The 26,787-nt window shown below is 43.3% G+C and overlaps 1 protein-coding gene across 8 annotated transcripts in view; it reads left to right on the plus strand.

Annotated features, from left to right (window-relative positions):
* Window positions 1–26,787, plus strand: part of TRPC4 (transient receptor potential cation channel subfamily C member 4) — a 346,099-nt gene that overhangs the window by 200,139 nt on the left and 119,173 nt on the right. For all 8 annotated transcript variants that reach the window (XM_087888452.1, XM_087888453.1, XM_087888454.1 and 5 more), the window contains one exon: window positions 1,029–1,224. In XM_087888452.1, coding sequence (XP_087744578.1) covers window positions 1,029–1,224 — 196 coding nt within the window. The remainder of the gene's footprint in view (window positions 1–1,028; window positions 1,225–26,787) is intronic.

Below are 26,787 nucleotides of genomic sequence, written 5' to 3' on the forward strand. Positions count from 1 at the left end.
GAAGATTTGCTGCACCTCATAATGGGTTTGGCCCCCTATGACCACAGGGTCCAGGGGATCACGGGATAGTGGCCTCAGGGTCGATCTGACCATGGGTTTTAAGAGACTACTATGGAATACCAGGTGTATCTTCCCTAGCAGTCGGGGCAATTTCAATTGCACGGTGACCGGGTTGATTATCGTTACTATGGGGAATGGTCCCATAAACTTTGGTCCCAGTTTCTTGCTAGGGAGTTTTAACCTCAAATATTTTGTGGAGAGGTAAACTTTCTCCCCCAATTGAAATGGCCATTGGGGAGCTCGGTGTTTGTCTGCCTGTTTCTAAGTGTTTCTCCCATCCCTACTCTCTTCCACTGTCTAGCTTTAAAATTATCAGTCCAGACCCCTGTCTCCCTTCCCCAAGTATCTTTCTGCTCCTCCCGTTCTCTTTTCAGATCTCTTAGAATGTTTTCCCCCTGGTTTGATTTATCAAACATTATTAATTTTATTGATGACTCCTCATTATCTTTTTTTAGTTGATTCCTCAATTCTGTTTTTTCCCTCTATGCCTTCTGGTAGCTCCTTCCTTTCCTGGGCATCTTGGTCATTACTCATTGTCCTTTGTATAATATTTTCCAATTTTTGATCTATGCCATTTCCATAATCGCCTTATGTTCTTTCTGTATTCATATCCTTTATGCTTTGAAACATCCAGTCCATCTCATTCAAAGTTCTGCTTGTTACCTCCTTATGTTGCATCATTAATATTGGCAGCCCACCATCATGTACTTCCCTGCATTTTCTGGTAAAGCCTGCATCCTATTCTTATATCGTCATTCTGTGCATTTTCCTGATCAAGAGCAACAAAATTGGCTGACATAGTGAATTTGTTATCTAATTGAATTGGCTTGTTTAATTTATGACGAAATAATGTTTTATTTAAAAGCAATAGTTATATTTTAATACTTTATATCTGTAGGTCTCTAGCTACCTGGAATAAGTTATAATAATGATTCTTTGCTGCTTTTTTTGTTTGTTTTCCTTTCCAGTTTATTTGAAACTCTCCAGTCATTATTCTGGTCAGTCTTTGGACTCATAAATCTATATGTGACCAATGTTAAAGCTCGACATGAATTCACTGAGTTTGTTGGAGCCACTATGTTTGGCACCTATAACGTCATCTCACTGGTGGTCCTGCTTAATATGTTGATAGCCATGATGAACAATTCCTACCAGCTTATTGCTGTGAGTACTTAATATTTTGCCTTTTATTCTGAAATGTTGACAATGATTTTTTGTATGTTTACAATTTTAGATTCTCTATTTCCAGAAAAACAAACATCAATTTACTGCAAATTCCAGAAAGTATACTACTGAGCTTTACAACTCTGTTCATATATCCAATCCAACCCAACAAAGTCTAGTATATAAATTACTTTTCCAAACCAAAATATCCCTACTAATCAATAACTGTTTAAACATATCAAACTATGCTGAGCATTATCAACTGCTTTTCCCTCACCAAGAATTTCCTCGCTCCCAATAACTTGTTTAATTTCTAAATCTTCCCAAACCTTGACTTCTTAATCTGCATATTTTATTCATATTCATATGCTTTATCTCTAATGTACCAATAACCTGTCCTTTCTTTCACTCCTTTTTCTGACAATTTCTCCATTACATCTTAAACTTCTATTATCAGCTCGCTGTATTCTTCTGTCATTTTTCTTTTTTACTTTTAATTTGAATTGCAGTGAAACAAATGCTAATTAACAGTGAAAAGACAGAGTTTTCTGTAGAAGTTTGCTCTCTTTAGTGATCCACATTTTTACAGTCCAAATATAGTAGCCTTATTTTTGTCTCTATAGGCAATCCTTGCTTACTGACTGCCTCATTTAGTGACCATTCCAAGTGAGGCTAGTGTAACAAATTAGTTCATGCATTTAGAACTATCACATGTTCCCACAGCCACATTATCTCCATTTGTGTCACCATTTATTTAAAGTGCTCCATGGCTTAGGACCTGGGTATGTACGAGATTGCCTTCTGCCATCGATAGCCTCCCACTGGCCAATACGCTCCCACAGAGAGGGACTCCTCAGGGTGCCGTCAGCCAAACAATGTCGACTGGTGACACCCAGGGGGAGAGCCTTCTCTGTGGGAGCACCTGCCCTCTGGAATGAACTGCCCCCGGAGATTCGCATAATCCCCGACCTACGGACCTTTCACCGTGCCCTTAAGACTCTTTTGTTTCAACAGGCCGGGCTGGCTTAGAAAATGAATTTTAATTGGGTATTTGTAGTTTTTAATATAAAGGCCAAATTTTTAATATATTTTAAACTGTTTTTTAAATTGTGTGGGTATATGTTGTTTTAATATGGCTGTACACTGCCCTGAGTCCTTTGGGAGAAGGGTGGTATAAACATTTAATAAATAAATAAATAAAAATAAATGTGATATTACTTGCTTAGTAACTGCAGTGTTTTGTTTAACAACCAAATGAGAAGACATCATAATCCTGTGGCAGTCATGTGATACATGGTCTTAGTGACTTAGTGACTTAGTGACTATAGCCCTTAGTGATGCAGATACTGGTTGCAATTATGGTTTTTAACTGAGACCTACCTGTTTTTTCAATTATTTTACAGCTAAATACATATAGGTAGTCCTCAAATAACAAACAGTTGCTTAAAGACTGTTTTAAATTACAATGAACCCACTATAAAATATTATGCCACACACCCACTGTGCAGTCATATGACGGGCATTTTTAGTGCTTATAAAATCATAGGGCTTTTCCCGACCTCATTTGCTTCAGCTAGGGCCCAGTGCTCAAGGCTGTCAAGATCCTTCTGAATCTTGAATCTATCTTCCAAAGTGTTTCCCTCCCCGCAACTTGGTGTTGTCTGCATTTGATTAGTTCCCCTTTAATCTGCTTCTCTTGATAATTTATAAAGATGTTGAAGAGTATTAGCCCAAAGCAGTATCTTAGCTGCCCCACTGCATGCTTCCCTCAATATTTATGTAGTTCCATTAAGACTACACACTGCATGTGATTGGTCAGACAATTGCAAATCTATTTGGTAGTGGTACTGTTTATCCCAGATTGGTCAGACAATTGCAAATCCATTTGGTAGTGGTACTGTTTATCCCATATTTTTCTGACTTACTAAGAAGTAAGCTGTAGTTTACTTTATCAAATGCATTGAAGTCCAAGTATATTATATTTATAGCATTTTGCTGGTCCAGTAATATAGTCACTTTATGAAATAAGGCAATAAGGTTTGTCTGACATGATAAAACCATGCTGGCTTCTAGTAATCACCTTGTTCATTTCTAAGTGCTCATTATCAGAATGCAGTTAATAAAATAAATAATAGTACCATATTCAGAAGGCCAACAAACATCCTATGAACCAAATACTCATGAAAATAAAATTATTTTAATTGCTTTCCAGAAGGCAATGAGAGTTTGGCCCAGACACACCTTCTATGGCAATACATTCTACAATGTGAGAATCTGCCTTCTAATACATCCTCCTCTTATCTTCCCCCCAACCACAGCGGTAGACAGGCAACTGTTTTGAGAAGCAAACTTATCTTTCACAAATCTTTTTCTCTGTTCTATAACATAGGTCAGCCACTTTTTTCTGAAAACATATTTCAAACAGTCTATTCTTTTCATTTTTAACTATTCTCTCCAAGATGGTATTGGATTATGTACCTTGGGGAAAGGGAACCAAATGAAAGGAAAGAGATTTATATTAATTTAAATACCGTAATATAGTATTTCTTTGGGCTAATTGCAAAATAGAAAGTATCAGCACAATAAAATCACAATCTTTTCAAAATTACAAAGAGGCCAAAACAGTTGGCCTCTTTGTAATAAAACAGTATCCTAAAACAATTCTGTGAGAACTAAACCAGTTAAACGATCAGTGTTCACATCCTTGGGGGTTAATGAAAAAGTCAGGTGAAACAAAATAAATTTATTTGGATCCTTTTTTTGCAAATACTATCTACTTTATATACACTGGAATATATATGAAATATCCACTAAAACTTAAAAATAGGCTTTTTGGAGTAATTACAGAGTATGGTAGACATCAACCAGTATGGTTGACAGATGCCATTTCAATTATTAATTCTTATTTAGAAGGATATAGAATTGTTAAAAGTGTTTTAAGAGAGGCAGAGTATTTCATTCTGCTTTCGATAGCTTTTGGGCTCCAAAGTAACTTCCTGACATCAATTCAATCCTAAGAAGAAAAATAATAACTCCACTACTCCCACTTCACCCCATAATAGATTCCATTAGTCTTACTGAATTTCTGTCTGAATCTGAAGTTCTACCTTTCATCCTGTCCGTCATAGTTTTTGGTTGGAACTCATAGAATTTTGTTGGCAAAGACTGAATGAAAATAAGAATTGGATAGTTCTGCCTTTTTTATTTTAATCACTAAACAGATAGTGTACCAATTCAATTTCTTCATTATTTTCTGATTATATTTAAAGAAACTTAATACAGTATACAATGCTTCTACATAAGCATTAGCTTTGGGGATACGGAAGGGAGATAAATGGTAGGGATAGCAACTCTCTTTCCCTGGATCCAGGGGTGAAATGCTATCGGTTCACTCTGGTTTGGGCAAACCGGTAGTGATAAAAACTACCGGTTCGGACAAACAGATAGTAAAAAAAAAAGCTACCAGTTCAAGTGAACCAGTAGTTAGCTACCGGTTCGGTTGAACTGGCAGTTTAAAAAGCTACCAGTTCAGGTGAACCAGTAGTTTTAAAAAGCTACCAGTTCCTTCAAACCAGTATTTCCAAAGATCAACTGTGGCGCTGAGCTGTGGCGCTGTGGCGCAGAGTGGTGGTGGTGTTACGTACTGACGTACAGAGCACCTATTTGCATGCCCACCACTGATTGGATAATCTAGTGGCAGGAAAAAATGAACCGCTGTCAGTGGCCAGCTAGACTGCCTGAGCTTTTCTAAAAGAGAGTTTTGGCAGCCTGCCGGTGAGGCTTTTCTGATCGCCACTAGAAATAAAGGTGCTGAAACTTCTTTCTGGGTTCTTCCTCTTATTTTGTGCCCCCTATCTAACACTAGCAATGAGGATGGGATGCTGAAGAGGACAAAAGGGGATAAGGGAACTGACCTTCACCTCGTGGCATCTGCAGCCATCTTAGCACGAGGCACGACCCTGCTCAGGCCAACCTAAGGATAACCAACTAAACCTCCCCTACACCAGCCTTGTTTGACCCAAAGACGGAGGAATGGCTCACATATATGGGCCGATTCCATATGTTCCTGAAAGCTAACAACTACCAAGACCTTCCAGACAACAGGAAAAGAGCCCGTTTTCTCACCTGTGGCATGAAGATCTACAAGATGGCATAGATCCTTGCATCACCTGTGGATATCAAATCAATAGCATGGTCGACCCTACAGAATGTCCTGTAGGACCACTATGCCCCCACTGCAACCCCAATGGTGAGCCGAAATGAATTTTATCACCGGTGGCAAAGAGAAGGTGAGACAATAAACAGTATGCAGTATGGAGCTAGACACAGGATCCTTCTTCACCACTGTGTCCTGGCGGACACTGAAGAGCCTCATCCCGACCATAGAAAAAAGACAACTCAAACTGCAGAACATCACCTTAAATGATTTCCAAGGAAATAGCATCCCAGTGCTGGGAAGAGCATCAGTGAAAGTCACTTTCAATGAGTTCTGTGGCCAACTGCCTCTGACCATCATCAAAAATGACAGACCCACCCTGCTGGGCATCAGGTGGTTCAAGCCCCTGGGATTAGGGGTCACCAGCATCCACAAAATCAGCAGAAACAAACTCAACAGGCTGCTGGCAGATTTTGGGGATGTTTTTAATGGGAGCCTAAGCAAGTATACAGGAAAATCTATATCTTTTAACCTAGAGACTAGTGTTACCCTGATCAGCTAAAACCCCGAAGGGTTCCGTTTGTTCTCCCGCCAAAAGTAGATGCGCAACTAGACAAACTAGTTGCCCAAGGGGTGGTGGAGCCAACTGACCACGCCACGTGGGAGATCCCAATAGTCACCCCAATTAAGCTGGACAGGTCGGTTCACATCTGCACTGACTATAAATGCACATTAAATAAAGCGTTACAATAGAGTGCATACCCGCTGCATTCGCTTGGAAATGGGAAAATATTCATTAAACTAGACTTAGCACAAGCGTATCAGCAATTACCGGTAGATGTCGCTACCATGGAAGCGCAAACCATTGTGACACACCGTGGGGCATTTAAATGTAACCGGTTGCAATTCGGAGTGAGCGTGGCCCGGGGACTATTCCAGAGTATGATGGAGTGCCTCCTATAGGGCATTCTGGGAATGGTCCCCTACTTTGATGGTGTTCTCATGTCTGGGAAGACCAAAGAACAATTGCTTGACTGGAAGAAACCTTGGGGAGGTTCCAAAAGAAAGGTCTTAAAGTCAAAAAGGAGAAATGCAAAATTGGTGTGAAGGAAGTCGAATTCTTGGGATACTTAATTGATGGTTCAGGGATCCATCCCACAGATAGTAAGATCAAGCATATAAATCGAACTAATAAATAAATAAATAAAGGCAATTATTTACCCCAAAGAACAAAGAACAAAAATGAACTCCAGGCTTTCCTGGGACTGTTAAACTTTTATAGCACCACTGTTGCTGAGCCATTGCACAGACTACTAGGGAAGACTGCCATGTGGACCTGGAGATGGGAGAAGCCCACGCATTTGCCACTGTTAAAGACATATTATCCTCAGACAGTGTTCTCATACATATAATGAAACTCTTCCCCTATTAGTGACTTGCGATGTTTCTCCTTTTGGAGTGGGAGCTGTCCTTAGCCACCAGCTACCAGATGGCTCAGAGGCTCCCATTGCATTCTATTTGAAAATGTTATCACCCACTGAGAGGAATTACAGCCAATTAGACAGGAAGCCTTGGCTGCAGTGGTGGGAATAAAATGGTTTCATGAATATGTGTATGGGAGGCAATTTGAACTCATCACCGACCACAATCCCTTTTGGGTCTTATTGCTGGGGACCAATAAACACCGAATTATATGTTCCCCAGAATGGCAAGGTGGTCAATTTTCCTGATGGGGTATGACTACAAGCTTGTGCACCAGCCAGGGAAAATCATAACCAATGCTGATGCACTCAGCAGGTGCCCCCTGCCAGAGTTCATTGAGGACCCAGCCCCCGTCGCACAAATATTACTCATAGACTTTGGAACTGCCAGCCTAGTCTCATCAAATGGGATAGCAGAGTACATGAGGAAAGATAAAATGTTACCTGAAGTTTTGAACTGGGTGTTGAGGGGGTGTCTGCAAGAGAAATTAGGAGAGGAATTTAAAACATTCCAGACTAAACAATTTGAGCTGTTGACTCTAAAGGGATGCCTGTTGTGGGGGGAGAGAGTGATTTTGCCACATGAATTAAGGAAACAAGTCCTGGAAACATTACACGTGGGTCACCTGGGGATTGTAAGAATGAAGGCATTGGCTCGAAGTTATATATGGTGATCAAACTTGGACTGGGATATTATAGAACGGGTGGCCACCTGCATGCCGTGCCAGGAAAACCGGCCAGCTCCACGCCAGGCACCCATCAGGGAGTGGGAAGTGCCTAAGGGCCCATGGTCATGGATTCACATTGACTTCGCAGGGCCTATGGGGGAACAAACATTCTTAATTGTGTTTGATGCTTATTCAAAATGGCTAGAGGTAGTCACCATGCCTAACCTGACCATGAGCACTAAGGGAAATCTTTGTAACCCATGGGTTACCGGGCATACTTCTATCCAACAACGGACCACAATTGACCACAAAAGCAATTGAATCGTTCCTGGCAGAACAAGGAATTAGGCATGCTCTGGTCGCCCCATTCAGTCCATCAAGTAATGGTCAAGTGGAACGAATGGGCCCCGGCAACTGGCAAGAAAAAATAGACAAATTTTTTAGAATAGAAGTCCGGCAGAGTTATTGATGGGACGGAAATTAAGGTCACAGTTAGATAGGCTGCACCCCCATTATCACCCTGAGACACCGCTGGACTCGACCAGGCAGACCAGGGCATTTGAAAAGGGAGATCTAGTATTTGCCCAAAACTACACAGAGTATCCCATTTGGGTATGAGCTCGTTTAGTAGCTTTAATGGGGCCAAGTAGGATGGCCGGGTGTGGAGAAGGCACATTGACCAACTCTGGAATAGACTGGGAGAGTCCTGGTTGAGGCAACAAGAAGACCCCACAGTCCAACCAGGCCCAAGCCATTCTCGAGCGCAAAACGATCCTCTGCCCCGAGGAACATTCAAACCTGCACCCAGCAATTCACACAATAGAAAACCGGCCCTAACTCCAAATACACCAAAACCCTAGACTCAAGCCCGATGGAAGAATGCGAACACTTATCTGAAGAAGTGGGAGTCCAGCGAACTAATCCAGGAGCCGGAGAAGGAGGAGCCGGGGTGGAGTCCTCCACACCCTTGGGAGTGTTCCAGGAGATTCCTTTCGAGGACTCAAGAGTGGCAGCAGGCCTGACTGTCCAGGCCGCCGCCGCTGGAACAAATGAACCGTGCAGGTCCGATCGCGCCCACAAGCGCCCTGCCTACCTGTGTGACTACATAACTCAAGTCCAAACCTGATTGGTTAGGTTCCATCTAGGAGGGGAGGGATGTTATGTACTGATGTACATGATGTACGGAGCACATAGCATGCCCGCTGCTGATTGGATAATCTAGCGGCAAGGAAAAATGAACTGCTGTCAGTGGCCGGCTAGACTGCCAGAGCTCTTTTAAAAGAGAGTTTTGGTGGCCTGCCGGCGAGGCTTTTCTAATTGAGGCTAGAAATACAAGTGCTGAAACTTCCTCCTGAGTTCCTCCCCTTATTTTGCGCCCCCTATCTAACTGGTGGATGGCATGGTTTTGAGGACCAGTCATAAATACCTCTTGTTCAGTGCTGTCATATCTTTGAACAGTTGTTGAACAAGTGGTCGATATGTAAGGGCTACCTGTTCTCATCATACTATTGCCTTTTTGGGTAAGCAGTATTAAGCAAAGTACAGAAAGGGAGTAAGAAATACTAAGCCAAGGGAACTAAAGGCATGAGGTAAGAAAAAGAAATAAAACTAAATCTTTCATTATATTTCTCCATACCTCCATAGGTGTCTAGGGCGATTCACCATGGCCAGGTCAGTGCAGATGGGTGGAACAGACAGAATGGCATGGCTGCATTGGCACAGATGATTCAGCACAGATAACTTGGCACACCCAGGTTGATGCGGACGGTGAGAGTGACTGGGTCAATGTGGGCAGGTCGGCACACCTGTGTGGGTATGACCGCATTGGCACAATACAAGTCTCCCCAGTCAACTGGATATGGGGACAATTCGGCGCCCCACTAGAAGAAACATCAGCCCTAATGTACCAGCCAATGGGACATAGGGACAAGGACAACTGGCAGTAAGGGGAATCACTGCTAAGGGACTATTTGGACCAAGCAAGGACACCCCCCTCCCTCCAAAGATACATTATCCCATTCCGGGTCCAAGGTGTGGTGGAGCATTGGGAGCAACTTGGTGACATTTAGGGTTTGAGGGTTTTGCCAGACATGGCGGGGGGGTGGCAGTTATTATAAAGGAAGGTCTGGATCCAAGGGAGACCACTGTTCCACAGATAGCCGGATGTGAGTCCCTCTTTGTGAAGTGGGGTCGTGGAGTACAGATGGGCCTGTTGGTCACGTACCTGGCTCCCTGCCACGTGGCAACGGCCCTGCCCGAGCTCCTTAACGTTATAGCCGAGGTGGCGGTGGGCACCCCCAGACTTGCCATCATGGGGGATTTCAACCTGCCATCTATCGGTGAAACGTCTGAGGTGGCTCGAGAGTTCATGGCTTCCATGACGGCCATGGACCTTACTCAGTTAATTCATGACCCCACTCACACAGGAGGACACACTCTGGACTTAGTTTTTGTCTCTGGTCAGTGGTTGAGTGGCCTTGATATAGGGGATATAGCCATCGAACCCTTGTCATGGTCTGACCACTCGCTCCTTCGACTGGACTTTCTAACCGCTGCACCCTGCCGCAGGGAGGCGGGACCGACCAGGTGGTTCCGCCCCAGGCGCCTGATGGACCCTGATAGGTTCCAGATGGAGCTTGGGCCATTTCCTGAGATTCTGGCTCATGACTCGGCCGAAGACCTGGTGGCCGCCTGGGATAGTGCGGCTGCCGGGGCCTTGGACCGAGTCGTGCCTTTGCGGCCTCTGACCCGGCACCGAACTCACCTAGCTCCTTGGTTTTCCGAGGAGCTTAGGGAGATGAAGCGCCGGAAAAGATGCCTGGAGAGTAGTTGGAGGACCAGCCGCTCCGAACCTGACCGAACACTGGTGAGGTCTCATATTAAGACCTACCTAGTGGCGATAAAAGCGGCGAAAACTAACTATTTTGCCGCTCTTATCGCGTCATCAGATAATCGCCCGGCCGCCCTGTTTAGGGTGACCCGCTCCCTCCTCCATCTGGAAGTGCGGGATGACCCCTTGCAGGGTCGAGCTGAGGATTTTGTGCAGTATCTGTATGACAAAATCGCTCAGATTCGGGAAGGGCTGGCCTCTGACTGGGTATGTCCAGACGGGATGACTGAGGCAGGTCTTGAGAGTGTTATCTGGGGGGGGTTCGATCCTGTGGCTCCCGAGGACATGGACAGGGTCCTGGGACGGCTGAACGCGACCACATGTTTATTGGACCCGTGTCCCTCCTGGTTGGTACTGGCTTCCCGGGAGGTGACACGAGGCTGGCTCCAGAAGATTGTTAACGCTTCTTTGAGTGAGGGGGTCCTGCCGGCCGCTTTGAAAGAAGCGGTGGTGAGGCCCCTCCTCAAGAAGCCTTCTCTGGATCCGGCTGTTTTGGCTAACTATCGTCCAGTCTCCAACCTTCGCTTCATTGCGAAGGTTGTTGAGAGTGTGGTGGCGCAACAGCTTCCCCGGTACCTGGATGAAGCTGTCTATCTAGACCCGCTCCAGTCCGGCTTCCGGCCTGGGCACAGCATGGAAACGGCATTGGTCGCATTGGTGGATGATCTCTGGAGGGCCCGGGATAGGGGTTGCTCCTCTATCCTGGTCCTGTTAGACCTCTCAGCGGCTTTTGATACCATCGACCATGGTATCATGTTGCACCGGTTGGCGGGGTTGGGGGTGGGAGGCACCGTTTTGCGGTGGTTCTCCTCCTACCTCTCTGACCGGTCGCAATCTGTGTTGACAGGGGGCAGCGGTCGACCCCGAGGCACCTTGCTTGTGGGGTGCCACAAGGGTCGGTCCTCTCGCCCCTTCTGTTCAACATTTATGTAAAGCCGCTGGGTGAGATCATCCGTGGCTTCGGGGTGGAGTTCCATCAGTACGCTGATGACACCCAGCTGTACATCTCCACCCCAGGCCACCCCAATGATGCCCTTAAAGTGATGTCCCAGTGCCTGGAGGCCGTGCGGGCCTGGATGGGGAGAAACAGGCTCCAACTCAACCCCTCCAAGACCGAGTGGCTGTGGCTTCCGGCGTCCCGATATAGCCAGCTGACGCCATCGCTGGCTATTGGGGGCGAATCACTCGCCCCCACGGAGAGGGCTCGTAACTTGGGCGTCCTCCTGGACGCACGGCTGTCGTTAGAAGATCATTTGGCGGCCGTGGCCAGGGGGGCTTTTTATCAGGTCCGCCTGATACGCCAGTTGCGCCCCTTTCTAGATCGGGACTCCCTACGCACAGTCACTCAGGCACTCGTCACTTCCCGCCTGGACTACTGCAACGCTCTCTACATGGGGCTCCCCCTGGGGTGCACCCGGAGGCTCCAGCTGGTCCAGAACGCGGCCGCGCGGGGGATTTTGGGGGCGACGAGGCGCTCCCACGTGACACCTCTCCTGCGCGAGCTGCACTGGCTCCCGGTGGTCTTCCGGGTGCGCTTCAAGGTGTTGGTGACCACCTTTAAAGCGCTCCATGGCTTAGGGCCGGGGTACTTACGAGACCGCCTTCTGCCACCAATAGCCTCCCACCGGCCAGTACGCTCCCACAGAGTGGGCCTCCTCAGGGTGCCGTCCGCCAGACAATGTCGGCTGGCGACCCCCAGGGGGAGAGCCTTCTCTGTGGCGGCGCCCACCCTCTGGAACAACCTCCCCCCAGAGCTACGTACAATAACAGACCTCCGGATTTTTCGTCGGGCCCTAAAAACCCATTTATTTCAACTAGCTGGGCTGGCTTGAGTCAAATTTTAAACGGATTTTAAATTGGAATGTTTTAATTACGGCCAAAATTATTTAATTATTTTAAACAGATTTTAGATTTTGTATGTTTTGTATGTATGTCTTGTTTTTACTTTGGCTGTTCACCGCCCTGAGTCCTACATTGGAGAAGGGCGGTATAGAAATTTAAACAAAAAATAAAAAATGTTGATTAGAAAGTTGTCCAAGAGCCCAGCCTATTTCTTTTTTACTCCAAAGAAAGCCAGCCCCTCAGAGCTTCTTCTTCAACAAAGCTTGTGATGGTAAGCTGAAAAGATGAATGCATGTCTAAGTACATTTACATGGGAATAATTCCTACCACACAAAAAGAATTTGGGTAGGCATATTCAGGAGAATGAAATAAGGTTTCCCCCCCATTGTAAAAGAAGGATTCAAGAGAGGATTTGTGCAACTGGGGAAGGAAATTATCCCCCCCAGCTGCACAAATCCACTCTTGAATGCAGGATTGAAAACTCACCCCCTTGTAATAAATGATAATAATAAACAGTACTTTTACATGGAAAGACTGGCCGTGTGTTATACACCAAGGTTTTTGGTTTTTTTTACAAGTGGGTTGTTTTTCGATTCTGCATTCAAAAGAGGATTTGTGCAACTGAGGTGGGTGATTTCCTCCCCCCACACACACACAGTCTTGAACCTTTCATTCACAACCGGGGGAGGGGGGAATAATCAGCAGATTATAGAAGGATCTAAATGTAAGGGTCTAAAAAGTAAGTTATAAATGTGTTTATAATTATAAATCCTTTGGCAGCATTATCATTGAATTGGGGGAAGAAGCAAGGACAGTAAAATTGTACCAGGGATCCAATAGAACGATATGGTAGTGTCACTGCGCAATGTACATCTGGAGCAATAGGCCAGCCTTAATTATGAGCTCTGTCCTAACCCTATTCCATTCCCCTGAATTTGCCTAGGCAAATTCTTTTTTATGTGCTGGGAATTATTCCCATGCATTCACCTTTTCGGATTATCATCCAAAGTTTTAGCTGAAGAAGAAGCCTCATTGAACACTTCAGAGCTGGCTTTCTTTGGAGTAAAAGAATAGGCCAGGCTCTGGGACAACTTGCTCCATCAATACCTCCCCCATGGCTAGCAAAAATCTCAAACCCTAAATGTCACCAAGTTGTTCCTGCCACTCCACCACATCTTGGACCTGGAATGGAACAATATTTCTTCTGGGGGAGGGGGAGTTCAATGCTTGGTCCAAATTGTCCCTTAGCAATGATTCCCTTCACCACCAATTGTCCCAGTCAGCCAGCACATTAGGAGCTGATTATGGAACCAAGTTGTCCCCATGGTGATTTGTTCCATGCCGACTTGATCACGCCCACCAATGTGCACCAACCTGGTCACACTAAGTTATCTGCGCCGAGTCATCCAGACCCACCCGGCATGCCCACCCATCTGGGCTGACCTGGTCACTGTGAGTTGTCCCATTCCACCTCCGTATCTATCATTGTATGCAATCCTTGCTTTCATCACACCAATGTACAGTTTCAGCTTCATGCAGCCATGATTTCCTCAGTCTTCTCCTTTCCTCTGACTACACTCAGTCTGCATATATATGTTTTGTATTTCTATCTGTATTCATTCTCTCAAACTACCAGTGCATTTATCTCATATTGGATGTTCACTTTTTTGTTTAAATTTAATTATAATCCATTCACTCTATAACTCATCTCATACGGTACATACTTAAGTTCCCTGTTCTTCTGCTTTCAGCGTATTCTTTTTTCACTTCTAAATAGTCATTTTTATTTCTTTTAACAAGTAGAAATTGCTCACAACAAGCCACAAAATACCCACTATCTCTCTGCATCATTTGAACATCTTAAAAGTTCTATTCATTTTTAAATCTTTACCAAACATTCTAACCAATCCATCTGTTGGTTCTAGTTTTCAATACTTTTACAGTGTTTCCCCCAAAATACGACATGTCCTGAAAATAAGGCCAAACCTGATTTTTGGGGTGGGCATAAATATACACCCTCCCCAAAAATAAGCCCTAGTGAAGGGTTGGGCGTGGGCAGCACAGAAGGCAGCTCTTCCCTTCCCCAGTCAGCTAATGGCAGCTGGGCTCCTTAATGGCAACCCGCGGATCAGCTTAGCTGATTGGGAGCTGCCTCTCATTCTATTTCTCCCCGGCATTCTTGGTCCTCGCCTGCCTCCCATCCATCCATCCATCCATCCCCCTTGCCTGAAAACTCTTGCCCCGCTCGCAAGAGAGAAGCTGCCTGGCACCTCTTGCCACTTGGTGCCCACCCAGAGGACACCCCCCCTCTGGCCAGGCATAGTGCCACTCACCGACCAAGCAGTATTCCAGGATCATGATGTGGGTGAAGCCGGTGAGCACCAGGTCCTTGAGGAGTCCGCCCCGCCGCCATCCCAGCACTGAGGATGGCTTCTTCTCTGGCTTCCAAACCCTGGCTGGAAGCCGCTGGAAGCCACTGGAAGTGGAGAAGATGCTGGTTGGGCCAGCCGTCTCCTGCCGTGTCTTTGGGAGCTGGGGCAGACAGTCTTCCGGCAACCAGGGCAGAGAGGCGGCGAAGGGTGAAGAGAGCCACAGCCCCGCATAGGGAGTCCATGCCACTCCATTCCAGCATTGAGGATGGCTTCCTCTGTGGCTTCCAAACCCTGGCTGGAAGCTGAGAAGAGACCGGTCAGGCCAGCCACCTGCTGCCAAGTCTTCCAGTCACATGGACCTGGAACCATAGAGCAAGAAGTGCACTCTCTGGGAGGCATGGATTCCCCGCTCCATTCACTCTTCGCCACCTCTCTGCCCCGGTTGCCGGAAGACTGTCTGCCTCATTTCCCAAACACTCGGCAGCAGGCAGCTGACCCAACCTGCCAATTCTCCACTTCCAGCCAGGTGCTCACTGGCTTCGCTCACATTGACATGGTAAGGCCTGGGAGGCATGTGAGCGGGTGGGAGACAGGCGCATGGCTTGGAGTCTTCAGGCTGCTCGCATTCCACCACCCCCCCATGGGAGGGGAGGGGCTTGATGGCGTGCAAAGGGAGCCTCTCTCTGCCAGGCTCCCAGCTGTGAGTGTGCAGGCCGCCCGGTGGGCACCACGTGGCAAGAGGTGCCAGGCATCTGCTCTCTTGCGAGTAGGCTCCTGAAGAGGTGGGCACAGGGACATGAGGATGCGGGCACAGCCTTGGGCTAACAGCTGACGAGCAGATGTGTTGTGCTGCCAGCAGCGCAACATAGCAGCAACCATGAGCACCCCCAAAATAATAAGACCTCCTGATAATAAGGCCAAGCACTTATTTTGGGGTTCAAACGAAAATAAGACCCTGTCTTATTTTCAGGGAAACATGGTATAGAACTTGCAATCAGTCACTCCATTTCTCTGTCAAGCAAAACTATTTAGATCTCTGATACATTGATCCTCACATCAGTACTTCCTAAGTATCACATAATCTAATATTCATTGCCAAATATGGTAGTCAAGATTTCATCCAACAATATGATGATGATCATCATCATCATCATCATCATCATCAACATCAACATCATTTTAGCCATTATCTATTCACTGCAGGATGAAGACCACTTTTGGGTCTCGCCATCAATAGGGAGGACGATGAGGAGGGGGCGAGCTGCTGGACTCTCCGGGGGCGTGTCATCAGCTGTTTGAGAAGTCTTTACCACTCGCGCACAAAATGAAGCAAACGCTTTCATTGGAGATTGGGGGGGCATGGAGTATGCAGATGACGCTGCCTTGTGATGTAACAGAGGCGCGCTCCTCCTACAGGCCAGCTAGAGGACGGAGGGGTGATGTTAACTGTTTGATTGCCAATTGATTTATTGCGCTCCTCCTACAGGCCAGCTAGGGGAAGAAGGGGTGATGTTAACTGTTTGATTGCCAATTGATTTCTTGCTGCGTATATAAAAGGTGCTACACTGCGATTGTGTGTAGCGCTAACTTTAAACCTTGTTTCCGGCCTGTGCCTTTCTCCTGCCTGTGTTTGCTGTGCCGAACCTAATTAAAGACATTGCAACCGCTTTATTCTGTTCTGGTGGTGGCTTGTTTCCAGTGCAGTTGGGTGGACAGGCCGAGAATATGTTTTATTAATACATTTTTTTATATCACATAAAAAATTCCAATCTATCTGAACAGCGTGTTGTCTGGACACAATTAGTTTTAAGTAGAAATGCCATATTAATCAACATTGATTCATCAGTTCTTCGTGCTATGTAACCAGCCCATTTCCATTGCAATTCTTTTACTCTCTTGATGATACAATATACTTTCTTTGGTTCTCTAATCCAAGTGCAGACTTTTAATCTTGTCTTGTAATGCTGAGCATCTTTCCATGGCTCTTCGTGCCACTCGTAGCTTTTATATCAATTGTGAGGTTAGTGTCCATGTTTCACGGCATATGTTAGAGCAAGTAGTGCACACTGATCAAAAACTTTTCTCTTCAGGCATAGTGGGAGGTTGTTTTTGAAAATTCTGCTAAGCCAAATGCCTGTCAACCACATTTAACATACTGTTCAATTTCCTTTATTGTATCATCTTCCATTGAGATCCGTTGGCCAAGGTATATGTAGTGGTCTACTACCAGTATATCTAGTTCTTCTCCAGATATAATTTTTTTCTTTCTTTGGTAAATTTATTAAAAATAACCTGGGTCTTTTTCAGGTTTATTTTTAAGCTCTTATTTTGTGCAACTCTTGTATGTATCTTTGTAGTTCTTCTGGGTCTTCTGTGAAGAGAACAACATCATCTGCAAATCTTTATAGGTGCCATTGATTTTTATTCCATCTTTTGCCCAGTCTACCATGTTTCCTTAAAAATAACACCCAGTCTTATTTTCTTTCGGTCTCGAAAGCACTAGAGCTTATTTTGGGGGATGTCTTATTTTTTTTATGTACAGGAGGCAGTGAGCATGGGGGCTGACAGAAATGGGAGTTCCACTACTGCCCAGCCCCTCCCTCTCCATCCCATCATCTGCATGCCTGCAGCTGCAATGGGGCAAGCTCTCAGTGCACCCCGCTCTCTGACCACCCTTCCTGCTGGCCTTGCTTCTGCTGGAACACTGGAGCGCGGGTCTTGCTCAGTGTGCTGCTATCATACAACAAGTCAGAAGGCCATGTGGCACATCGAGATCACCTGCTCCCCCCCCCCACGGGGTGGGTTCTAAAATTTTTTACTACCAGTTCTGTGGGCGTGGCTTATTTTGTGGGCGTGGCTTGATGGTCATGTGACAATTATTTAGGATTTAGAAGAGGTACTGCTTGCAGAGCTGTACCGATCTACCCATTTCTTTTTTGCAGGCACCCATTTATTTTTTCAGGCACTGATCTACCCATTTATTTTTGCAGGCACTGGTCTACTCATTTGTTTTCTTTTAACATTGATCAGCTGTAGCCCCTTTGAAGCCCCGCGGCAAGAGTTTAAACAGTTTTTTTCCCTCTAGCCATCAGTTGGGACTCAGGCAGCAACAGATTGGGGGTGGGGCCAAATAAAAGGTAAGAATAACGCAGCAGGATCCTTGGGGTGGAGGCCACCTGGTGCAATGCTCTGCTGCAGCTCTGGAGCAAACCTCTGCTTTCCCTGCACAGGATTGCAAGGCTGAAGACTTCCGCAGCCTTTGCCAACCAACCTCCATCCTGTACCTCCTGCTGCTGGCCTCATGCTGCTCTTGGCATGGCTGCTTCTGCAGGGCTGCAACAGACCTCCTGCCCGCCGAAGCCATGAAGGGGCGCAGCCCAAAGGTGATGGTGAGTGAGGCAGCATGGCTCCACTCTCGGCTGGGCTGCTCCTGCCAGACTTCCAATGCCCCTTTGCCAGCAGTCACCAGTGGACCTCCAGAGGCTGCAGAGGCCTCCAACCTTACAATCCTGTGCAGGGAAGGTGGAGGTTTGCTCACAGTTATTGTTTTTGATCCAGGTCTCGCCTAATCTGTACTCATACCTTTGATTTTTACTGCCTAAATGTAAAAGTTTGCTTTTCTCCACATTAAAATTCATTTTGTTGGATAGGGACCGTTGTTCAAGTTTGTCAAGATCTTTTTGGATCCTGAGCTTGTCTTCTGGGGTGTTGGCTATTCCTGCCAGTTTAATATCAAATTTGATGAGTTCCCTTTCTATTCCCTCATCTAAGTCATTTATGAAGATATTGAAGAGTACTGGGCCTAAGACGGAGCCTTGTGGTACCCCATTACTTACTTCTCTCCATGAGGATGATGTACCATTAAGGACTACTCATTGAGTAGAGTTTGTCAGCCAGCTACAAATCCATCTGGTGGTAATGTTGTCTATTCCACTTTTACATTCTATTCCAAGTAGGTTGTGATCTACTTTGTCTAATGCCTTACTGAAATCTAAGTATACCATGCCCAAAGTATTTCACTCGTCTATTAATTTAGTGACTTTATCAAACAATGAAATAAGATTGGTATGGTATGATCTGTTTTTAACAAATCTGTGCTGGCTACTAGTTATAACTTTATTTGCTTCTAGTTGTTCACAGGTCTTTTCCAGGATCTTCCCAGGTATTGATGTTAAACTGATCGATATGTAGTTTCCTGGGTCTGTTTTTTTTTTTTTTTTCATTTCTTGAAGATGGGAGCCACATCAGCACTTTTCCAATTCTCAGGTACATTCCCTATGCTCCAGGATTTTTGAAAGATATGGTACAATGGTTCTGAGATATAATCTGCAACCTCCTTCAGAATTCTGGGGTGTAATCTGTCAGGTCCCAGTGATTTATGTTCATCAGGGTCAGATAGGTGTTCTCTTACCATTGTGCTGTAGCCACTTCTCAACCCTACCTGTTCCTTTGCCTGTATATTATTTAATGTTCTCAATATTCTTTTTGCTATTATCTTGGTGAAAACTTTGTAGATGTCTAAAAGAAGGCTTATTCAGCGATAGTTCTTTAAATCATCTTGGGCCCCTTTCTTGTGTATAAGAACCACTTCACCATTTTTCCATGCATCAAGTATTTTTTCTTCTCTGAGGCATCTCGAGTATAGTTTTGCTAATATCCTGTATAAATTGTGACCACCAGCTTTCAGCATTTCAACTGTAACAGTCATTTCCTGAAGCTTAGCCATTTTTTTTAACATGACATTATTCATATAGTCAGTTTGTTGCAGCACACACAATCAGACACACAATTAAATAATTCTTCAGGATTCAGCTACATAAGAAAATTTATTTATATACAATATCCAGTGGTGGGATTCTGCCGGTTCTAGGCGGTTTGGCCGAACCGTTTGTTAAATTGCTGGCTCGCCCCGCCCCTTGCCCCGCCCCTCTGCACCACTGGGCGAGGGGTGGGCGAGCCAGCAATTTAACAAATGGTTTGGTGTTTTTTTAATAATTTTATTGGCCTCGCAGCTGCCGCGGGGCTTCAAAGGGCCGCCCTACAGCTGATCGGTGTTAAAAGAAAACAAATGAGTAGATCGGTGCCTGCAAATATAAATGGGTAGACCCAGTTGTGGGATTCTACTTTGGTAGAACCGGTTGTTAAGTAGTTAAGCCAGTGGTTGCCAAAGTGGGCGGTACCGCCCCCTGGAGGGCTGTGGAATGCCTTAGGGGGGCAGTAAGCGGCAAGGGGGGCGGCAGAGGGACGCTAGAGGCAAAGGGGAGTGACAGGGGGGCTAAGTGGCAAGGAGGGTGCCCCCCCCTTTGACCTGTGCCTCGCAGCCCTTACCTCCTTGCAAGCAAACAGCAAGAAAAAAACAGCCCCTTTCAGCTTCAGCATAGGTTAATTAGCATGATTAGATCGGCCTCTGACTCTCAGCTGATTCGCTCTCAGCTGTTTTGCAGGCTCGTTTGCAAGCTCTTGTTTTGCAAGCTCTTTGCTTGCTGCAAAGAGTGCTGGAGCAGATTTTTTTTTTCCCTAGCTAAAAGGAAACTGAAAGTAAAGCAGGCTCTGCTCCAATGTGACAAAATGAGGCAGGGAGAGAGATTTCTTTTTCTTTCTCCTCACCAAAAAAGGTAGGTGCAAACAATGGGAAATTTAGGGCAAAAGAGGAGAGTTCAAGATTTTAAAACACAAAAGAAAAAAAGCTCTATTTAACTAGGGAATTGTAATAATTGAGATACTATTAATTGTATATTGTGTTGAAAGCAGAAATGGTTAAGTTGTGGTTTGGAGGAATATATGGGGGAAATTATTTGGTTTATTATTATTGGTAAATATAATTAATTGATTTGTAAGAAATTGGATTGCATGGAAATAATTGGAATATTCATGTTCATATTGATTAATATACAAAAAAGATAGTTATATAACTAATTGATCTATATTAAAATGTTGAATTTGTATTAAACAACTGTATTACATAGTTACATAATTAACCAATGTGAGGATGGATATAAAAATAGATGACAATGGTCTATTGTCAATGGGTATAATATAGCATAGAAGGGAAAAATTGAATTTGATTAAGATTAGAGATGAGGATGAAGGATAATATTGGTTTTTTTAAAAAAATAGATGAGGAATAAATATGGCAAAAAGGAAATATAGAAATTGTAAATTTAATTGAAATGACTAAACACTGTTTAAATTTGTGAACCGGCCAAATACTCTGTTCAAAGAAAATACATTGTATGTTTGTATGTGTGTTTCTAATTATTGTTATTTATTCATATTTGTTCTTTTTTATTCTTTAAAGTTTAACAATTCATTCTTTATTTTAATATCTTTATATTTGTTTGGGGTTGGCTTTCTTCCCATTCATCTTTTTTATTGTACAGCAATCTTTCTCCTCAAACCTACCACCTCTCTATTTTCTTTCCTTCTTACTTTCTCTTCCCCCCCCTTCTTCTCCTCCCTACTTCCTCTTCCTTTCTCCTTCTCCTCCTCTTTTCCTCCCTCTCTTACCCTCACTCCTACTCTAATTTCCCTTCCCTTCCTTCATCCCTCTCTATTGCTGTATCCTTTTATGCATATGGACTACTCAGAGGGCTGAAAAAGTTATTTTTGACTGGTCCTCGCACTTTTGACCAGTCCTCGAACTTACGACTGTCCTCACATTTTACGTTTTTGCCCTATCTTGTCACCATAGTGAAGAGAAGCAGTTGTGAAATGAGTGACATGGTTGTTAAGAATGCTACAATGGGCATAAATGATGACCAGTCATAAGTGCGAAGACCGGTCAAAAGTGCGAGGACCTGTCAGAAATCACTTTTTTCAGCCCTCTGGGTAGTCCTTTTGTGCACATGGACTACTCAGAGGGCTGAAAAAGTTATTTTTGACTGGTCCTCGCACTTCTGACCAGTCCTCGAACTTACGACTGTCCTCACATTTTACGTTTTTCCCCTATCTTGTCACCATAATGAAGAGAAGCAGTTGTGAAATGAGTGACATGGTTGTTAAGAATGCTGCAACGGGCATAAATGTGAGGATGGTCATAAGTGCGAGGACAGGTCAAAAGTGTGAGGACCAGTCAGAAATGACTTTTTTTTTCGGGCTTCCGGTTTCCTTGTCTTCGGCGGCGGCGGTGCCTTTTGAAGCTCCGCCAGCCCCGCCGCTTGTAGAGCCGCTTCGCGATTAAGAAGCGGCTCGAAAACTTCAAAATCCCTAGGATTTTTGAAGAGAGATCGCAGGGCACAGGTTGAGCCCCTGCAACCCCCCCAGGGAATAGTTTCTGGGGAGGGAACAGGAGCGGCTCCCGTTTAACCTGCTGGAACTCCGGGCGGCGTGGGACAAGTCTGCTTTGCAGAACAAGCCGGCTACAGGAAACTTCAAACTGAAAGGAAAGGAATCAGCCTTAATAAGCATATTTTTACTTGAACCCTGAAACTCGGAATCGCAAGTATTAGAGTTTTCTTGGCTTTCTAATCTGAGTGAAAAAATGCGGATGAGTGAAAGTGAACTGTAAAAATATGGCGCTTAGCCTCAGAGTTAACGAGCTGGCGAGTGTGGATTGCTGAACTCATCTTGCTTTGTTATAAAGTTTCTAAACTGTTACGAAGTTGCTTCGCTTGTAACAAGAGAAATAAGAGAGAAATTTCTCCTTTTTCAATATTGGACTTTGCTTTACTTTAGTTCTTATTTGATTAAATCTGGGGGATTTTTTCAGAACTCTTTGTGGAGGTGGGAGAGGAAGAAGAACTTCCCTTTTTAGTAAAACCAGCCTACGTGGCAGGATGGCCTCAAAGAAGCAGGAAGCGAAGGCAACAGGAGGTGGATCTCCCACACATAAAACACAGCCTCCCCCTGCACAACAGACACAGACTCAGAAAAAAGATTTTGATGTGGGAGATTTAAAAGAATTTATTTCTAAAATTTTGGATGATAAATTTCAAAAATCTCAACAGGAGATAGATGACAAACTTCAAAAGTCACATCAGGAATTTATGCAGGAAATTAATGAAGTTAAAGATATGGTGAAACAGAATCAAAACAAGGTGACCAAAAAAATATCACAAGTGGCGTCTGGCCTGGCAGAATTTATTATAAAAGTTGATTCTAAAGTTGAAGAATTTAAATCAGAAGTTAATGTTAAGATGAAAGATAATGATTATAAAATTGCTGATGTTGACAATAAAATGCAGAGAGTTGAAAACGAAATCGTGATGGTACAATTCAGGGCAATGGAGTTTGCAATACGGCTTCGAGGAATTCGAGAAGAGGATAGACAGGATTTGAGACAGGTTTGTTCTGAGGCTCTGGCTAAGATTTTAAAACTTAATTCTGATGTGGTTTTTCACAAAATAGATAAAATTTACAGAGTGAATTCTTGGGTGGCCAGACAAAGACAATTGCCCAGAGATGTGGTCATATATTTTACAGACAGAGAAATAAGAAATGACATCCTGCAAAAATCCTTTTACACCTCTGTGCAACTGGGGGGCTCACAAATTGGAGTTTTTAAAGAATTACCTCCTAAAATGTTGAAAACTAGAAAAGACTTTGGCTTTCTTGTTAAAGAATTGCAAAATCAACAGATACCATTTCGGTGGGACGCCCCAGTTGGTATAATTTTGAGATACAAGGGAGAAAGATATCGTTTGAATACCGTGGAGAAGGCAGAGCACTTCTACACTACTACTCTTAAGGAAAGAACACCATCCCCACGTACATCTACAGCTTTGGAGATTAAGGAGAGTGATGAGAAGCAACCTCAACAAGAATTGCAAGAACAGTCTAAGCAGGAACCAGAGGAAATGCAAGGCGCAGAAGGAGGTTTTCTGGATGAGCCTTTGCTGGAATCTTCTCCAATCTTGGACCCGGTTCGGATGATCGAAGTTAAGGATCAACGTATAACTCGAGCTCAATCTAAGTTACTTAAACAAAAGCAACAACAACAACAGGAAAGACAAGACAAGAAGGGAGCTAAGACTACTATACAAGAGACTGGAGCCATGGGGGGAGCGACTCCGAAGATTTTGGATGATATTCGGTTATTCTGCTCTTTGCTCCAGAAAGATGAAGATGACACTTAAGTGTTTATCTTGGAATGTGAATGGGTTGAATTCAGCACAGAAAAGGAAGAAATTATTTACATATTTGAAACAATTTAATAATGATATAATTTGTCTACAAGAAACGCATATTACAGTTCAAGATCAAAAACACTTGATAAACTCCAAATTAGGAATACATTTTATATCTTCAACATTGCAAAAAGAGAATGGTGTGGTTATCTATGTAAATAAGAAATTTACGGCTAAAGTTATAGAAACAGATGAAGATGGTAGGTTTGTAGCAATTGAATTACTTACAACATATGGCCAAATTCTTTTGATAGGAATTTATGCTCCCAACCAACAACAGGATTATTTTTATAAAATGTTACATACTAAAATACTACAATGGGATTATAGATCTATTTTAATCATGGGAGACTGGAATGGAGTAATAGACTCTAAATTAGACAAAAGAAGTTCAGTGAAATCTAGGATTAGGTTACCTCAGACCTTTTTTGATATGAAAGAAGATTTGGAACTAAAAGATATTTGGAGAATACATAACCCAAAAGAACTGGACTATACTTTTTTTTCAGATAGACATAGATCCTTCTCTAGGATTGATTTCATTTTGTTGTCAGATGATTTACTTGTCAAGACAAAAAGAACAAAGATTTTTCCAAGAACTTTGACTGACCATAGCCCAGTATGGATAGAAATTGAGATGGATAAGATTGAGAGACATTCTTGGAGATTAAATGAGAACTTGTTCAGATATGAAAAAAATATAACAGAACTTAAAAAGCACTTGAAAGAATTTTTTGAAATAAATCTGAATAAAGGTACCCCAATAGAAATTGTGTGGGATGCAAGTAAAGCTTATATGAGAGGGGTGCTTATCTACATGAACTCTAAACATAGACTGATTCGACAAAAGAAAAGATCTGAATTGGAAATAGAAATAAAGAATAAAGAACAGTTACTTATTAAAAATCCAACAGATGAAAGAATATGCGGTGCTATAAAACTTTTGAAAGATCAATTTCAAATGCTTATGGCGGAACAAGTTGCAACAAACATACAATATGCGAAGCACAATACATTTTGTAACGCTAATAAACCGGGCAGATGGTTGGCTTACACATTGAGGAAAAACAGAGTATACGGACTATTGATAGTATTGATATTGGAGGGAAAGAAATTTTTCAACAAAAATTAATTAAAGAAGCTTTTGTGGACTATTATACCAAACTATACGCCAAAGAGGAGGTGCAGAATGGACTTATAGAAAAATATTTAAATGATAAAAGAGTTACAAAAATTACTGATCAACAAAAGGAAAGAATGAATTATCCTATAACAGAGGAGGAGATAATAGTAGCAATTAAACAGTTAAAAACAGCCAAAGCTCCTGGCACGGATGGTTTGACCGCAGTGTATTACAAAACTTTGCAAGCTGAAATGGTGGAACAACTTAGAGATTTATTTTGCAATATTCAACAAGGGGGTAAAATACCCCCATCATGGACAACAGCTTATATATCTTTGATACCAAAAGAACAAGTCGGTCCTAAAAAACCAGAGAATTACAGACCAATATCTCTTTTGAATACAGACTATAAAATTTATGCGAAAGTATTAGCCAACAGGTTGATGCCAGTAATTCAAAAGGTGACTCATGATGATCAAGCGGGATTTATCGAGGGCAGATACATGAAGGATAATGTAAGGCAAGTAATAGATTTATTGGAATATCTTGAGAAAAATAAACAGATTCCTGCAGTGCTGGTCTTTCTGGATGCAGAGAAGGCCTTTGATAGAGTGGATTGGAATTTTCTACTAAAGACTTTAAAAAAGATGGACTTTGGGGATCAATTTATACAGGCGATTTCAGCAATTTACCAAGAGCAAAAGGCACAGATCATTATTAATGGAAGTTTGACAACAGAGTTCAAAATTGAAAAAGGAACAAGACAGGGATGTCCGCTGTCCCCACTTTTATTTATTTTAACACTAGAAGTCTTGCTAAATACAATACGGGACTCTAATATCCTGAAAGGTATAATGATTAGGCAAGAGGATTACAGAATAAAGGCATTTGCAGATGATCTGGTTGTTACCCTATCACAGCCAATGGAATCAATAATCCTGATGAAGGACATTATACAAGACTATGGTAAAGTTTCAGGTTTTAGACTGAATCCAAAAAAGACTAAAATGATAGCTAAAAACATGACACAAGATCGTAAACATGAGCTTGAAAGGAGGGCAGGTTTTGAGATTGTACCAAAGGTAAAATATCTAGGGGTTCAGGTTGCAGAATCAAACATGAAATTGTTTCAAAATAATTATGAGGTGTTGTGGCGAGAGGTGCAGAAAGACATGGAGACTTGGAAAAAACTGCAGCTATCTCTACTTGGAAGAATAGCAGCAGTTAAGATGAACATTTTGCCAAGATTTCTTTTTTTGTTTCAAATGATTCCGGTGCTTAAAAGTGATAAACAATTGAAAGTCTGGCAAACTGGAGTGAATAAGTTCGTCTGGAACGAGAAAAAGCCGAGAGTGAAATTGAAAATTATGCAAGATGTTCCAGAAAGAGGAGGTCTTAAACTTCCAAACCTACAGTTATATTATGATGCAACAGCTTTAACTTTAACAAGTGATTGGTTTGGAAGGAAAAAGGCTGGAATATTGAATGCAGAAAGTTTTGATCTTGAATTTGGATGGCATGCCTACTTATTTTATGATGACAAAGTTGATAAAGTATTTAAAAGCCATATACTTAGAGACTCTTTGATGAGAGTTTGGAAGAAGCACCGATTCAAATGGGATTATAAAATACCGCTATGGCTGGATCTTGGTCATATTTTGTGGAATACAAATATAACGTCACTCGGGGGGGTTTTATACAAAGAGGTTCTTTTTACAGATGCGGGCAGATGGCAGCTGAAGACATTGCAGACACTGTTGGACGAAGGGATTAATTTAACTTGGTTACAATATAATCAATTACAATTGAGATGGAAAGAGGACCAAAAAACTGGTATTATGTTGCACGAGGAAGAATTGGTTAGATATATAAAAGAGAAAGGTCCAATGCATATCAAAAGGCTTTA

Source organism: Pantherophis guttatus, chromosome 2 (genome assembly GCF_059756535.1).
Source record: "Pantherophis guttatus breed Tessera chromosome 2, ASM5975653v1, whole genome shotgun sequence".
Lineage (NCBI taxonomy): Eukaryota > Metazoa > Chordata > Lepidosauria > Squamata > Colubridae > Pantherophis > Pantherophis guttatus.